This window comes from Corythoichthys intestinalis, chromosome 5 (assembly GCF_030265065.1).
Source record: "Corythoichthys intestinalis isolate RoL2023-P3 chromosome 5, ASM3026506v1, whole genome shotgun sequence".
Taxonomy (NCBI): domain Eukaryota; kingdom Metazoa; phylum Chordata; class Actinopteri; order Syngnathiformes; family Syngnathidae; genus Corythoichthys; species Corythoichthys intestinalis.
Genome location: NC_080399.1, coordinates 60753124 through 60769424, shown reverse-complemented (window position 1 = coordinate 60769424; position 16301 = coordinate 60753124). Strand labels below are relative to the sequence as shown.

Here is a 16301-nt window from a genome sequence, read left to right as displayed (position 1 = left end):
TGCCCTTTGTCACCGATTCTGTTCATAACTTTTATGGACAGAAACTCCTGGTACAACGGAAGCGCTGAGGAGGTCCGTTTTGGTGGGCTCAGCAGGACATGCTGGAGAGACAATGTCTCTCGGCTGGCCCGGGAATGCCTTAGGATCCCGCCGGAGGAGCTGGCTGAAGTGGCAGGGGACAGGGAAGTCTGGGCTTCCTTGCTAAAACTGCTGCCACGGCAAACCCAACTCTGGATTAAGTAAGATGCTGCTGTAAGAAAGCAATGAAACCTAACTTCCAGGTGTAGAAATAAGAGTTGAACTGTTAAAATTAAACAAAACGCTTCCTTCCAAAACCCACCCAGTGCATTTTTCTTCCACCTAGAGCAGACATGTCCAAAGTCCGGCCCGGGGGCCAAATGCGACCCGTGGACAAATTTCATCCGGCCCCCAGCCTCTGTCATAAAATCAATAACGTCTGGCCCACACACAGACTTAATAAATTGGTCAGCAGTACTGCTACCAGCATATGAAGTAGCTTACACACTAAATGCTGCTCCTCATTTACCCACTCAAAGGCAGCAGCACTCTAAGCAACATTACACTGTGTGACCCTTTACTCCCAATTTTCTAAAATGGCGACAATCAACAACAACAAAAAAAGTTGACTGCGATGGCCGACGCTTCAAGGATAGGTGGAAATTGGACTATTTCTTCTCTAAAATACGCAACAACTGTGTCTGCCTCATTTGCAAAGAGACAGTCGCTGCTTTTAATAGTTCAATGTGAGGCGATCTTCCCAAACAAGACATGCTGACATGTACAAGATTACATGGTAAATATGTAGCAATGAATTGAAGCAACTTGAAGGTACTGTAGTTTAATTTCACAGCAGCAGTATTTCGCAAGAGCCCAAGATTCGAAAGAGTACGCCACAAAGGCTCGTTGCGAGATTGTTGAAATTATTAATTCAAAAAAATAATAAAGCAAATGTGACACACAGAATGGCTTGCTGAAATTTGCTTAAATATATTACTTTACGTAAAGGATGTCAGCCAAGGTTAGCCCCCCACATTTTTACCACACCAAATCTGGCCCCCTTTGCAAAAAGTTTGGACACCCCTGACCTAGAGTGTTTTAAAAATAACCCACAATGTGGCAACACTGATTACTGGTCAGTTTCCAGGCCACACCACTTTCCACGCAGATTATGTTCTTTTTGTTTAGAATATTCATCGAGACACGTAGCAAGCATTTGTACTGAAAGAGTCATGAATCATTCAGTTTTGAAAGTAGAAACTATTGATCTCGCAAGCAGATTGAAGTTGGTTCTCTAAAATTTTCGAAGCAAATTATTTTCCGTGACTTTCCATGAACAAAGCACAAAACTCTATTTTAAATACGGGAAATGGCTGCAGTCACCCTCGACATTTGAATCGAGCAGTAAATTATTATGAATGTAAATGAGTTACTATTTGACTGTTGGTCACCATTAAATGGGTCGGGGGGGGGGGGGGGGGGGGGTAAATGAGAATGTTGCACTAATGTTCTTTGCTAGAAAATCCGTATTAGTAAAATGTCAAGGATCAATGATCACACGAAAACATTTATTTTTATGAAGCAAGTTTACAAAAATGCATCTAAAATTTTCTTGAAAGAAACTTACATGGTGTATGACTGGTGAAGAAGAGGAAAGAAATTCCTGGTTGAAGTCTCCATTTGCCTTGATGCTTCGACTGACAATACACAGAGCTTCCCATTCCGGTCACAGCCCTGTGCAATTCATGGATCAAATACCTACAAATATACAGGGGGAAAAAATTGTATTTTATCTATATTCGGATATCACAACTTTTGCTCCACCTCATATAGTCTCACATTTGATAACAAAAATGGGTCTCAAGGAGCATTATGTAATATTTGCACTTCAATTATTTTCTAATTGGCCCAAATATTTCAATAAACATTAATGTTTTTGGGAGATACTTCCAACACAGTTCTCAATGGTTAACGTGTATATGACACCAAAACTGAAATCTTACATAGCATTTAGGGATGTCACGATCCGCAGCCCATCCCTCCTCCCGCGGCCCAGCAAAGGGGCCATCGTCACCCCCCAGGGATCCAGGGTGGTCCCCCTGGCCACCCGCGCCCCCGTCAACCGGCCTCCAGAGATGGGATAAGGGGACGCACCACCACCTCCACCCGGCCCACGGGCTACACCCGCAGCACCCCAACCGGCATGGCACATCGCGGAACCCCCAATAGCCTACCAAGCCCAGGGCAGGGGAGGATCTCCCGCTGGAGCAGGCTATACCCAGCCAACCCACCGGCATCCAGCCAGCGACCCGCGCCGGAACACGTTTTTCTATTTCATGCTCGTAGAGCGCCAATGCCTCTCAGCCTCACTCCTGCTAAGCAGTGTGGGCAAACTGTCCAACTTGCGTTTGGTACTTAAAGTTAATGATGATTGACAGGTTTGGAGCTTTGCTCTTGCCAGAGAAGCTTTGAAGATCTATGATTAAAGGCACAAATCTGTCAATCATCGTTAAACTTGCATAAGAGTGCAATGGCAACTCATTGTGTCAGTGAGAGGCTGTTCTCAACAGCGTGAGTGGATTTGAGTGGACTCACTCAATGAAACATTTAATAAAGACAAGCACTTTTCTACCTTATTCTTGTTTAAAAATAATTCACATTATGAGGGCGGCACTGTGGGACAGTAATATGTTTCGAACAGCAAAACCAAAAAAAGATTTTTTCCCAGTATCGGATCGGAACTCTATCAGCAGTGAGATGACTCGGACTCGGGTGCAAAAATATGCAATCGGACATCCCTAATAACAAGTATGCACTACTGCCATTGGCTGGCAACCAATTCTGGGTGTACTACGTTTCTGGATCATAGTTAGCTGGGATATGCTCCAGCACCCCCGTGACCCTTGGAAGGATAAGCGGCATGGATTAATGAATGAATGAACTGTATACTACAATCTGGATTCTGAATGCAATGATGTGGAAGTGCTAAAGGCGGCATAGTGGGACACTATTATGTTAAATAACTTGTAGCTTTTGTTCAAAAAACGAAAAAAATATTTTTGAACATTATACATATATATTTTGAAAATTTATTTATTTATTTTTTGCTAGTGGATCAGAATTCAGTATCGGCAGATTCTCAAAATCAAGTGACTCGGACTGTGGTGCAAAAATATGCTAATGGGGCAGCCCTAATAGCAATATTATTGGAATTAAAATCGTATATTGAAACGAATCGACTGAATCAAATAACTTAGAATAGTATACAATAGAATAGCCCTTTATTGTCATTATACGGTTGTACAATTAAATTGTGGAGCATCTCCCTTTATAGTGCAGGACAAGTAAAAAATCTCGAAAGTGGCTTGTAAGAATAAAAGTATAACATCTAAATTGATATAAAATAAAAAATGAGGTATTCCTATGTTCAGGCAGTGCAAATAATTGAAGTGAAGTAGCAGCAGTTGACAGCGTAGGCATTGAATATTGCAGATTAATATTGCACGTAAAAAAGTCCATAGCGAACAAACACACACAGGCTTTGCCTAGACGACATGTTCACATGATCATTGTTAACATTAATATGTAGTTTGTTAGCCTGTCTTTTCTGATTGAAATGAAGCATTAGTATGATTACTCAGAACGATTCCCCATTGCGAAGCAATTATTTGGAAACCCAAAGCGGAGAGCATTGTGAGCTCTCAATATTTTGATCCTGGTTGCAGTACTATTTTTGGCCGCAGGTCTTACATATTGCTCCTTCCAAATAAACCCATGAATGAATGTGTATTGTACTCACCTAATACACCCTCGTCTTGCAATAACTTCTGCATGGCTGTCATTCAACACATCACCTAACCAGAGTTGAAACAAAATGTGTCAGAGAAAAAAATAAAAACCAGTAACACAGTAATAGTAGTTTACAGGGGATGGAAAAAATAATGGAAACACCTTAAAAAAATCAACAAAAACTAATTTATTATGGTGTAGGTCCGCCTTTAAAGCCTCAATTTTCCGAGGTATTGATTCATACAACTTGTGAATTGTTTCCAAAGGAATTTTAAGCCATTCTCCAGTTAGAATACCTTCTAACTCTTTTAGAGATGATGGCGGTGAAAATCGAGGTCTCAATTGAATCTCTAAACCGGGCCATAAATGTTCAATAATGTTGAGGTCTGGGGATTACGAGATGCTGAACTTCATTAGAATGTTCCTCATGCCATTCTTTAACAATTATGTTCAATGATTATGATGTCAAAATTGTATATTTCCATTATTTTGTCCAACCCCTGTATATCAGGTGTGTTTTTCACGATACGATACGATTTGCAATATAAGACTCATGATAATGATGATCTTACGATGTGGCGATACAACAATTGTCGATACATGGGTCAGGAAAGCATTATAGAATATTCTACAAAACAACTAATAAACAAAAAAACAAGCTATTTTCATCCTTCAATCAGTGACAGCCAATGCCAGGCAACGAGTTAAATCTGGGGCATTTCACGTAGTTTCCTGTGGATTTGGGGCATTTACAGGTTACTTCCTATTGATTAAATGCAGTAGATAATAGAATATTATGCCCATAAAAATTATGAAAATGTGGAACCTTTCCTTTTTATGGAACTTTTTTTTTTTTTTTTTTTTAAGACTAAAACCTTTAATTTTTGCAGATTCGTCGACAAAAACTATACAAAGACTAACCCATTTTCAAATGACTCAAATATTACTAAGAACAATAAGTATTTTCTGTCCAAAAGACAAAGACGAAATTAAAAGGGCTGCCAAAAGCAAGTGATGTAATGTAAAAATACTTCTTTACTGTAATTAAGTACATTTTTATGTATCTGTACTTTACTTGAGTACAAATATGAAGTAGTCCTTTTTACTTTTACTTCGCCACATTTCACAGCACGTATCTTTATTCTTACTCCACTACTTTTCAAATGGTCGCATGTGTTACACGTTACTTTTTTTTACCCTCATTGTGAATTGACAGTTTCGTTTTCATGCCTCCGGTGCAACTGATTTAAAAAAAAAAAAAAAAAAACGAGAAAAAAAAGTCAGTGAATTTGATAATTGATGTATAGACTTCATAATAATTATATTGACTGGACACATCAGTCAGCCACAGCGCAACGCCAAGTATGGAGGGGCCTGTCCTACAGTCCGCCTCAGTTATTCGCAGTCGGTAGCAGTAAATCAACACATGCAGGGATCCAACGCCGGATTTCGGTTGAAAAAGTATGAAAGCCACATACAAACAGGAAGGATTGTCTCAGGAGTGATTTGTTCGAGGATTTAAGGTAATTATTATATTTTTCGTACCCTGCATGCATCCTGAAACGCTACAGCATTGGAATTATACTTCGCAATATTTACGTAAAATACTGCTAACTGAAAGTTGTTTTTTTTTTTTTTTTGCTTTTAACCAAGAATTGAGACTGTTTTACGTCCATATCTTTAAAGAATTTAGGCATTTACTCACAAGAATTTTCAACGGAAAAAGCTCTTTGCGATATGGCGGCCGCTAATTTGCTTACTGGCTAGCATCATAGTTGGTAATATTTACGTAAAATAACTGCACGTTTTTTTTTTGTTTTTTTTTTTTGCTTAACCAAGAATCGTGATGAATGATTGATGAATTGAGGCAACTCAAAAACAATGAAAAAGGAAACAAGCCTACACACCTTTGGGGCTCATGGCAGTCCGTCCAATACATTTTGTTCCAGTTCCAATGGAAACCACTTCTTTCTCAACTGCAACATAAAAGTGATATGAAATGAATGGTGTTATACTTATATAGCGCTTTTCCACCTTTCAAGGCGCTCAAAGCGCTTTACACTATCTCGCCATTCACCTACTGGTGACACAGCACCAGGAGCAACGTGGGGTTCAGTATCTTGCTCAAGGATACCTAGGCGAGTTCATCAGGGTGAAGAATCGAACCCACAACCTCTGGGTTGGGGGACAACTACTCTACCACTGAGCCACGCCACCCCACTCACTATGTGATGCTAGTTCATCTAGTTTCTGGATTATAAACACATCACAAAATCCACACCGAACCATGTCTGACAAAACAGGATTTAAAATTAACACCCAATTCGCAAAGAAATATGATAGATATCGAGAGAAGGAAGAACTACAGAGACTAAAGGATCGATATGGAGATCGAGGGGATGACGATGAGTCGGAGTTATCTGAGTCCAGTTCGGACGACAGTGAAGTGGAGTTGGATCCAGAAATTGAAAGGGACTTTTACAGGACATTGTCACTCCTGAAGAAGAAAGACCCAAAGATCTATCAAAAAGATGCCAAATTCTACTCAGAAGACTCACCCAACACTGACGTGAAACCTTCCACCTCAAAGTCAAAAGTTAAGCCCATGTACCTGAAGGACTATGAGCGCAAAGTCATACTCGAGAAGGAAGGAAAATATGAAGACGAGGATAGTGACAGTGATGATGAGGAGGTAGCAAAAAGACTAGAAAGAGCCTCTTCCCCCAGCTACATGCAAGAGCAGAAGCAACTGAAAGAAGTTTCCGAAATGAATAAATACATTTTGGGTGTAAAATAACGGTACATATGGAAAAGCAAAATAGAACAAGCTTATTTAAAACTGAAATACGGTAGATGTTATGCTTCTTGAACAAATTACGTGTAAATGACCCAGACACTGATAGACAAGTAACTCCCTATTTCAAAATACAGTCATGGACGAAATTATTGGCACCCCTAGAATTTTTCTAAAAAATACAGAATTTCTCACAGAAATGAATGAAATTACAAATGCTTTCAGTATTAATCTGTTTATGTGTTTGACGTGCATTGGAAAAACACAAAAAAAGCTGAAGAGATAAGCCAAATGTACCCAGTTTTACACAGAATGCAAAAAATGGGCTGAACAAAATTGTTGGCACCCTCAACTCAATATTTGCTTGCGCATCCTATAGAAGCAATAACGGAAAGTAATCGCTTCCTATAACCATCAACAAGTTTCAGGCACCTCTCAGATGGAATTTTGGACCACTCTTCTTTTGTTAACTGTTCCAGGTCTCTCAGATTTGAAGGGTGCCGTCTTGCAACAGCAATTTTGAGATCGCTCCATAGTGTTCAGTATGATTTACATCCAGACTCATCAATGGCCATCTGAGATTTCTCCAGCGCTTTGTCTCCAACCATTTCTTGGTGCTAATTGAGGTATGTTTTGAGTCATTGTCCTGTTGGAACACCCATGACCTCTGACGCAAACCCAGTTTTCTGACACTACACCCGATGTTCCAGCCCAAAACATTTTGATAGTCTCCATATTTTATGACTCCTTGCAAACTGTCAAGGCACCCAGTGCCAGGGGCAGCAAAACAACCCCCAAAAAATCATTGGGCCTCCAACCTGTTTGACTATAGGTACTGTGTTCTTTTCTGTGTAGGGCTTATTCTTTTTTCTGGTACTGGGCACTGGTCTTCAACCATTTCTTGGTGCTATTTGAGGTATGCTTTGGGTCAATGTCCATGACCGGCCCAAAACATTTTGATAGTCTCCATATTTCAGGACTCCTTGCACACTGTCAAGGCACCCAGGGTTAGGGTTAGGTTAGAAAGAATGAGGCCTACAAAGAAAGAACACAGTGCCTATAGTCAAACATGGAGGTGGTCCGATGATGTTTTGGGGTAGTTTTGCTGCCTCTGGCACTGGGTGCCTTGACAGTGACCAAGGAGTCATAAATTACTATCAAACTATCAAAATGGTTTGGGCCGCAATGTAGGATGTAGTGTCAGAAAACTGGGTCTGCTCAGAGGTCATGACTGATCCATCTGGACAATGACCCAAAATACCTCAAATAGCACCAAGAAGTGATTGGAGACAAAGCGTTGGAGAATTCTGAAGTGGCCATCGATGAGTCCGGATCTAAATCATATTGAACACTGTAGAGAGAACTTAAAATTGCTGTTGCAAGAAGGCACCCTTCATATCTGAGAGACCTGGAACAGTTCGCAAAATGTGGAGAGATCTTAAAATTGCTGCTGCAAGAAGGCACCCTTCATATCTGAGAGACCTGGAACAGTTCGCAAAAGAAAAGTGGTCCAAAATTCCATCTGAGAGGTGAACGAAACTTGTTGATGGTAATAAGAAGCGATTGCTTTCCATTAATTCTTCTAAAGGACGCGCAACCAAATATTGAGTTGAGGGTGGCAACAATTTTGTCCAGCCCATTTTTGCATTCTGTGCAAAATTGGGTACATTTTGGCTTTTCTCTTCAGCTTTTTTTGTGTTTTTTTCCAAAGCACATCCAAGACATTCATACTGAAAACATTTGTAATTGCATTAATTTTTGTGAAAATGCTGTATTTTCTGGAAAAATTCCAGGGGTGCCAATAATTTCGTCCATGACTGTACCTACAATATGTGTTCTCAATTTGTTTTCCATGATGTATGGGAATTAAAACTACAGTGATCCCTCACTTCAAACCCTCCATCCATCGCTAATTTTTTTTTTAATTTAAAAGAAAAAATAAAATAAAATACAGATGAACTGTCCCGAGCCGATCGAGCATGCGCCAATCACTGTTTAACTTGTTAAACAGTTGCTGTGGGAACTCATTGTGTGCATGTGAGCAACTTGAGCAAATTTTAGTGGCCTTTACTACTTTATTCTTGTTTAAAAATAATTCGGTGGGACAGTAACATGTTTAAAACTTATAATTATTACATTTAAACTGCTTGAAAACCATTTATTAAAATAAATATTTACATTTTTTAAAATTATACTTTGGGGGAAAAAAAGGGAAAAGCATGTCTTATATGCACTAGTATGTCTCTCTTTCCAATTCCAAATCTGATAAAAATACATTGAACACACACAAAAAAAACAAACAAACAAACAAAAAAAAAACTTTTTCTTTTTTTGGCGCTACTTCGCAGTTTTTCTCTTATCGCGGCGGGTTCTGGTCCCCATTAACCGTGGCTAGGGTTTTAGGGTGGTTAGGTTCTTAAACCCTAACCTATGTATATTATATTTAATTAATTGCCTATCTTAGGGATATAACCTCTAACAATTTTGTATGTGTGCTCATCATCATTTTCATCTGTTTTACAAACATTTATACTTGTTACTGGGGTCCCTTCCTGAAATGTGTAACAAGATGTATTATTTTTTTATTTCTATTTGACTCAAACAACATTACTCTAGCAATTAGATATTAGAAAGTTATTTGCTTGGAGCAAGGAGAAATGAGAAAGGTAAGCTACGTAACCCATCTAGGCAACATAAACACCTTTTAGGTGACAACCTACCAGTTGAGTAACACTGATTAATTGCATAACACTTACAGTGCTATTACCCCATTTCTGTCCAAAGTAGCACAGCAGAGTGTGAGAAGAGGTAAAGGAGAGATGAAAGTTGATGAGCGTGGGCAAAGGTGAATGGACTATCAACAAAGAATGTCCCAACTTTGATTTTGAATACTGATGGCTGAAAAACCAAAAACCTTTTTTACAGAAACTTGTAATTTGGTTTGCTTATACAGGGTGATTAAAAAAGAATGTGCCAAAGCAACTGTGGTATTAAAAAAAAAAAAAAACAATAACTAGCTGGACACAGGCAACATCAAGCCGACATGAAAATTCCTCCTAAACGTGCTTCAGGAAACACAGAAATTCAAGTACACAAAACACCCTCTCCTGAGGAGTCGCCATTTTGAGCGTAAATAAAAATTTTCCCGACAAAGACAAATTGAAATTGACACCCAGTTAAACAAGGATAATTCCTGTACCAAATGACCACTAATTATGTCTATTTGAATTATTTGAAAATGAATAAATGTGTGATGATTTTGGCACATTCTTTTTGAATCACCCTGTAGTTTAAAGCAGTGTTTTTCAACAGGTGTGCCGCGGAACACTAGTGTTCCGTAAGAGATAGTCAGGTGTGCCGCGAGAAATTATCCAAGATCGCTTTTTTTTTTTTTTTTTTTTAAATTTAAATGTTGTAGAGTCAATGGGGCTGTTGTCCGTGCATCGCTCCTATTGGAGCGCCCAATGTGCCAACGCGATGCTCCCATTGTTGCGTCGAATGCCCCAACACGACGCTCCCATTGGTGGACTACGGATACACGAGTATATATAGTGGTGTTTTTGCCAATCCTTATTTTGCGAGCGCTACAATTCATAACATTATTAGGGTGGCCCATGACAGTATTTTGCAGGACAATCAGCCTTCTTAACAGCACGCGGACTTTGTCAGGCGGAGTTGCAGCAGGAAGGCAGGAGTAGGTAGAAGGTTCTGTTGTGTGCAGGCTAGCGTGTTATTTCTCGTGTCACATTCAAGATCTGCTTGGATCTCTCGCCATCAGCCACGTTGCCATCCACAACAATGTGTTGGAATAAAGCGCATGGGGAGGATTGACGGTCGTGACATATGAAAATGGAAAGGATACTTTTGTGTATATAGAAACTTGACGAGTCTAATTAACTGATGTACAGTAGACGTGCTAGGGTCCACATTTTCATGGACAGTACGGTGGCTGACGACTATAATTCCGAGCAGTTCTTGAACGCAAGACGAGCTCGCACGCGACCGAGAACCTTCCTTGGAAATTTTTTAAAAAGGAGAACTTTGAAATTCAAACTGAACCCTTGACAAGATGAAGGCCCCAGATGAAGGCCCTAAATTGAGTTGTGGTTTAAAAAAAAAAAAAAAAAAAAAGCGAGGACAGCTCAAAGACAAGGCAATGTTTCGATCAAATTTACTTTCACGAGGTTTCATGAGACGAAATCTACTACATTACAGTATGTTTCATGTTCCATCAAATGTCACACTGAGTATAAATATTATTATTATTATTAATATTAATAATATAAATATTGAGAAAGTGCATTAAATATACTATACAGAAAGTCATTTTGGAACATTTGTAATTTGAGGGGTGCCGCAAGATTTTTTTTGCAAAGTAAAAATGTGCCGTGACTCAGAAAAGATAGAAAAACACTGGTTGAAATCGCTATGTCTGACTTTTTATGATAAATAACTGCATTTTTCTTTGCTGGCTCGCTAGTGCCCCGCTGTGGCCCAGTATTGTACTACGTCTAGAGACGCTCCTGAAAGGAGGTAAAAATAAAATAAAATTGCTTACCACACACCACTGATGTGATGTTATCGCAGAAAAGTTATGTCATTAAAAAAAATGGGGGATTTTCAGTGTAGACAGTCACACTGTGGACGAACATAAGACTTTTTTTCTTTTTTTTATTAAATATTTTTAAAATAACACATGATTAAAGATAGTTTATCCAGGACAATAAAACTACATACTATAACAATATAACTATTTGGGATTTTTTCCCCTACATATATTAGTTATTTTGCAAACTGAATTTGAAACACACAGGGGACATAGCAAAATTCTATTACAACCTTTTACCAGAATTTAAAAAAAAAAAAAAAAAAAATGGGAGCCTATACCCTAGAATTTATAATCGACGACAACTGATAATATATCAAACAATAAGATGAAATAGTAATTGTCCAACTTTAGTCAAAATACAGCTTAATTTATACTGGGGACACAAATGGCACGTGTGTGGCCAGTTTGTGAATCCGGGGACGTAGATAGGTAGTTTTTCTCCAATAATTTCCCCAAAATGAATAATCAAGGGCGGTCCAATAAATGTTTTCATGTACAAATATTTATTTATGCACAAACCTATGTCCGATTTTGCACATCGGGTGATTTTCACCACAGCGGCGAGCGGGGTCCACTCTCTCCCCGGCTCTGGCTTTCCCTTCCGGGGAAGTTCGTTGAAACGCTCATAGCACAATTTGGCAATTTCGTCAGCGGCCACCACGGGACCTATAATTCGAGATCCGCGTATACTATATTATGATAAAGTGACACAATCATAGAACCTACATTTTAGAACAAATGCAACGTCTTACTTGAGTTTAGGGCAGTCATTGTAAACACGCGCTCTTGTTCTTCTAGTGTATTATGGCGATTGGGAAGATGTACGTTATGTTTAAATGTATTACCGCCTCCTGGTGGTAAAGAACCGATTTTCAAAAATACAAATTCCAATAAAAACCTAGCAATAATTTTCCTCCTGCTCTACATTTTTCAACTTAAAAACGAGATCAACTTTGACAACGTTTACGGTTTCTGAATTTTGTGCAAAATCAATGTATTTTCTTCTAAAGAGAGTTCGTTTGTCTTCATGCCATCATTATATTATTTTTTTACAATGTTTCTCTCCACGTTTTCCTGACTCGTGTGTTTTAATTAAAAAAAAAGTATGGCTGCTGAAAATTGTGTACACTTAGTCTAAAACGTGATACTATCAAATAGTTATTACAACTTGTTTTCAAAGGTGGGTAGTAGCCAAAGATTTGACTCAAGTAGCCTTCCTTCGAAAAAATTAATCCAAAAAATTACTTAAATACAAGTTGAATAGAACACTTAAGTAATGAGTAGCTGCCTACAAGTTTTATTTTTTTTTTCAACAATGGCATATTTTTTCCTCACCAGAATGTCATCTATATGAACCATAATTATGATATTTTACTATAACCCATTACATGACCATATTAAGCCAAAACAAAACAAAGAAGCCAGCACTTCTGGGGAGGACAAAACATGTTGATAACCCTGAAACAAAAGTCAAAAGTTTGGACACACCTCATCATTTGTGCGTTTTCTCTATTTTTCAGTCCTATTTACATTGTAAATTATCACTGAAGATATCAAAACTATGACTGAACACACAGAATTATGTACTTGGCCAAAACTATGTAAAATAACTGAAAAAAAGGTTTTATACTCTACTAAACGGCAAATATTGTTTTATTCATTAAACCAAATATATAAACAAAAATGCATATTCTAACTGAGGAAAAAGTTACCACCTTATAGCTGGTGATACCCTCTTTGGCTGAAATAACTTCAGAGAGACGCTTTTTGTAGCCATCTACCAGTCTTTGACATCGGTCTGAAGAAAGTTTGCCCCACTCCTCAGCGCAGCTGTGAGATGTTTGAGGGGTTTCTTGAATGTACAGCCTGTTTCAAGTTACCCCACAGCATCTCAATGGGATGAAGATCTGGGCTTTGACCCCGCCATCTCAGGACTCTCCATTTCTTCCTTTAAAGCCAGTCCTTGGTGGATTTACTGGTATGCTTTGGGTCATAGTGGGAGTCAATGGTGGTTGAAATCAAGTCCATCGACAAATTAAAGCCCCGCTAACTCGTAGATTAGGCTTTATGTGAAAAATTCATTTACATGTAATGACATTTTTCCATTGTCATTCTTATGGTGAGTCAGCAAAGGGAGGAAAAAAGTGGTAAAAACTGATTACTTTTAAAGTAACTTACTTTGATAATAAACTATCAGTAGATTTGTCAAGTAATCTGACAAAACTGCATATGACGATGTTAAAATGAAGAAACGTTTGATTTCATACCGTATTTGGGAGAGGCAAGGGTTACCCCAGCGAGTGACAGCCAGGCCAATGTTTATCCTAGAGTGTCCTGATAGCATCCCTTTTTTCTTTTGTCTCCTCGGACAAAACTTTTCATCTCTTTTGTTGCTCTGCCATCTTTGCAGAATTCGCGCGAAAGCGTTTGCATCGACTTCAGTCTTTTTTGTATTTTTTGTTGTTGTTTTTGTGCGGCAGGGTTCCTGCCACCCTCCTCAAAGTTAATTAGTGCCAGTGAAAGTGATACAAACCCCCTCAGGCCGTAACAGAGGTGTCATTCGACTAGTTGTCAGTCAACATATCATATATTATATGAAAATATTATCAGAAGGTTGAAAAGTTTAGTTTGCAAATAAAAACAAAGGATGAGTCAAGTCAAATAGAACAGTGTATTTGCAATTTCTCATCAACACATTCAAGTCTCCACATCCAAAATGAAGCTATGTATTAGTTTTAAGAAAAGAAAACAGTCATTGGTAAATGCTATAACATGTCTTGTGTCATATACAGCAGTGGTCCGCAACCACCGGTACCGGTCCGTGGTGCATATGCTACCGGGCTGCACAGAAATAATTTATTAACGACCACAGGCCAATCTGCCTGCCTACACTGTTGACTAATCCGAGTCCAATGCAAATTTATAACGTCTTAATCAGATTATTTTTCTTAAATCTAGTCAAATTATTTTCTCCGTCTTGTTTTGAGTGTTAAAGACTAACAGACTAATGCGTCAGAATATTACTATTTGTTAATATTAAGCCCTTCCATCTAAAAGTTGGTCATTTTCACCTAAATCAAGGAAAATTTGCTTTCAAATATTGTTTTGTTCGGGTTACTAACAAGTTCCTACGCTGGCGACGTAACCCAAATTTCAGCGTAAATCGGAATTAACCCTTTAAGTAACCCAAAATAAAGATCCAATAAAGTCCAAAAGTATTTTATTTTGTTTAATGATGGAGGTTACACTGCCCTCTGGTGGCAGCGTTGGGTCTGGCTGGAGTGTCGCCTTGTGACTGAGGAGCTGACTAGTCTGACTTAAAGGACAGCTGCGCTCCGGTTTGGCCAACATAAGGCTGGAAGTTGTTTCAGCTAATATATGTTTGTGTAAGCATTTGTAAATAAGTTTACAGCTACAATTTGTGGAGTTATGTGTGACCGATTTGCTATGAGAATTGTAAATACGTTACCATTCGTAGCATTTAGGCGAGCAGACTTTTGTTAGGCAAATTAGGCTAAATTAATCTACTAAATTTACATATTGATCAGACTAGATCGACATTTGAACACTAATTGTTTTGTGTCAAGTGGCTTATTGTTAAAATGCATGAGGTATTGAACACAAGTGTACATCCAGTAGAGGCCAAACGTTTGGACTCATCATTTGTTCGTTTGCATACAATGTAAATTCTTACTGAAGTTTAATAAAACTATGAACACATATAGAATTATTTACTTGGCAAAAAAAGGTGAAATAACTAAAAACATGTACAATATTCTGGTATCTTCAAAGTAACTACCTTTTGCTCTGATTACTTTTTTGCACTCCTGCCATTCGCTTGATTGGTTGATGATTAGTGGGATTTATTACTTTATCAATGGGGTTGGGACCTTCATTTGTGTTACTTCGAATGAGGTGTGTCCAAACTTTTGGCTTGTACTGTGTGTCCAGCTTTACAAATTGTCAAACATGAAAAAGCTTGAAAAAGCACAATTGCCTTGTTTGCTGTCTGTATAGCTGAACAACTTCACGTTTAGTGAGGCCAGAACACGTCATATTGATAAAGTTAAAAAAAAAAAAAAAAAAAAAACACGACTGAAGACGGGCAGACGAGACTTGGGCGTCGTAAAGTCAAAATCGCGTAAGTCGAGAACGTCGTAACCCAGAACTACCTGTAATAAACCCACACGTTAGTGAAGATGACTAAAAAACTGACGTATTTGGACAGCTTTTTTTACGGGGAAAAGTCCACCTGCTGAGCCAGAAGAGGAGCCTACAACCATGTCCATTATGCATAATATGTGGCTAAAAACTAGCAAACGAGGCAACAAAAGCGAATGCACTGAGTGTCATACTTTGTGGCGAACTGTATTGCTAAAGCCAGGAAACTTTTCACGATTGGCAAAGAACTCATTATGCCTGCGATCAAGTATATTTGACGTCAAGTTTTAAGAAAGCCCGCTGTTTAAAAAGGTTAACTCAGCGTACAGCGAGTTACATTTTGCCTGCACTTAAATGTTCGTTTTTAGCCCTGTTATTTTATATTTACTGTCATTTTCTGCCATACATTGCTGGTCCGTGAAAAAAAAAAAAAAAAAGCCCACATCACACCGATCCGTGGTGCAAAAAAGGTTGGGGACCACTGATATACAGTATGTACATACAGTGAGGAAAATAAGCATTTGAACATCCTGCGATTTTCTAAGTTCTCCCACTTGGAAATGATGGGTGGGTTTGAAACCTTCATGGTAGGTGCTTGTCCACTGTGAGAGAATCTCAAAAAAAAGAAAAAAAAAAATACACTGTGAGTTCTGGATTAACATTTTATTTGTATTATACTGGCGCAAATAAGTATTTGAAAACCTGTCCATCGTCGAGAATTGTGAGCCTCAAAGACCTGTTAGTCACCTTTAAAAAGTCCAACAAATAAGTAGAGGGGAGGTGGACCTTTTGAGCTGTTTGAGGCGGTTAGCTGCATAGAAACACCTGTCCACCATATACAATCAGGAAGCCTCAAATTCCTAACATGGTGAAGACCAAAGAGATGAATTGTAGACCTCTACAAGGCTGGACAGGGTTGCAGGAAAATTG

At 38.6% G+C, this 16301-nt stretch overlaps 2 protein-coding genes across 3 annotated transcripts in view; one reads left to right on the top strand and one right to left on the bottom strand.

The window, feature by feature from the left end:
* adat1 (adenosine deaminase tRNA specific 1) overlaps window positions 1–15629 on the bottom strand; it is a 43584-nt gene extending 27955 nt beyond the window's left edge. For both annotated transcript variants that reach the window (XM_057837007.1, XM_057837008.1), the window contains exons 1-5: window positions 11963–15629; window positions 11730–11876; window positions 5715–5783; window positions 3818–3872; window positions 1646–1776 (exon numbers count right to left, since the gene is read on the bottom strand). In XM_057837007.1, coding sequence (XP_057692990.1) covers window positions 1646–1776; window positions 3818–3872; window positions 5715–5783; window positions 11730–11876; window positions 11963–11981 — 421 coding nt within the window. In that variant the 5' untranslated portion in view covers window positions 11982–15629. The remainder of the gene's footprint in view (window positions 1–1645; window positions 1777–3817; window positions 3873–5714; window positions 5784–11729; window positions 11877–11962) is intronic.
* Window positions 6014–6606, top strand: LOC130916347 (protein KRI1 homolog). Its single transcript, XM_057837009.1, has one exon. It carries the CDS (start codon window positions 6095–6097, stop codon window positions 6602–6604), a length of 510 nt encoding a protein of 169 aa, XP_057692992.1. The 5' UTR covers window positions 6014–6094; the 3' UTR covers window positions 6605–6606.
* Window positions 15630–16301: the final 672 nt, after the last annotated feature.

Bases quoted from the DNA above. Each gene is read 5' to 3' on its own strand.
- LOC130916347 (XM_057837009.1), top strand. From the start codon at position 6,095: ATGTCTGACAAAACAGGATTTAAAATTAACACCCAATTCGCAAAGAAA.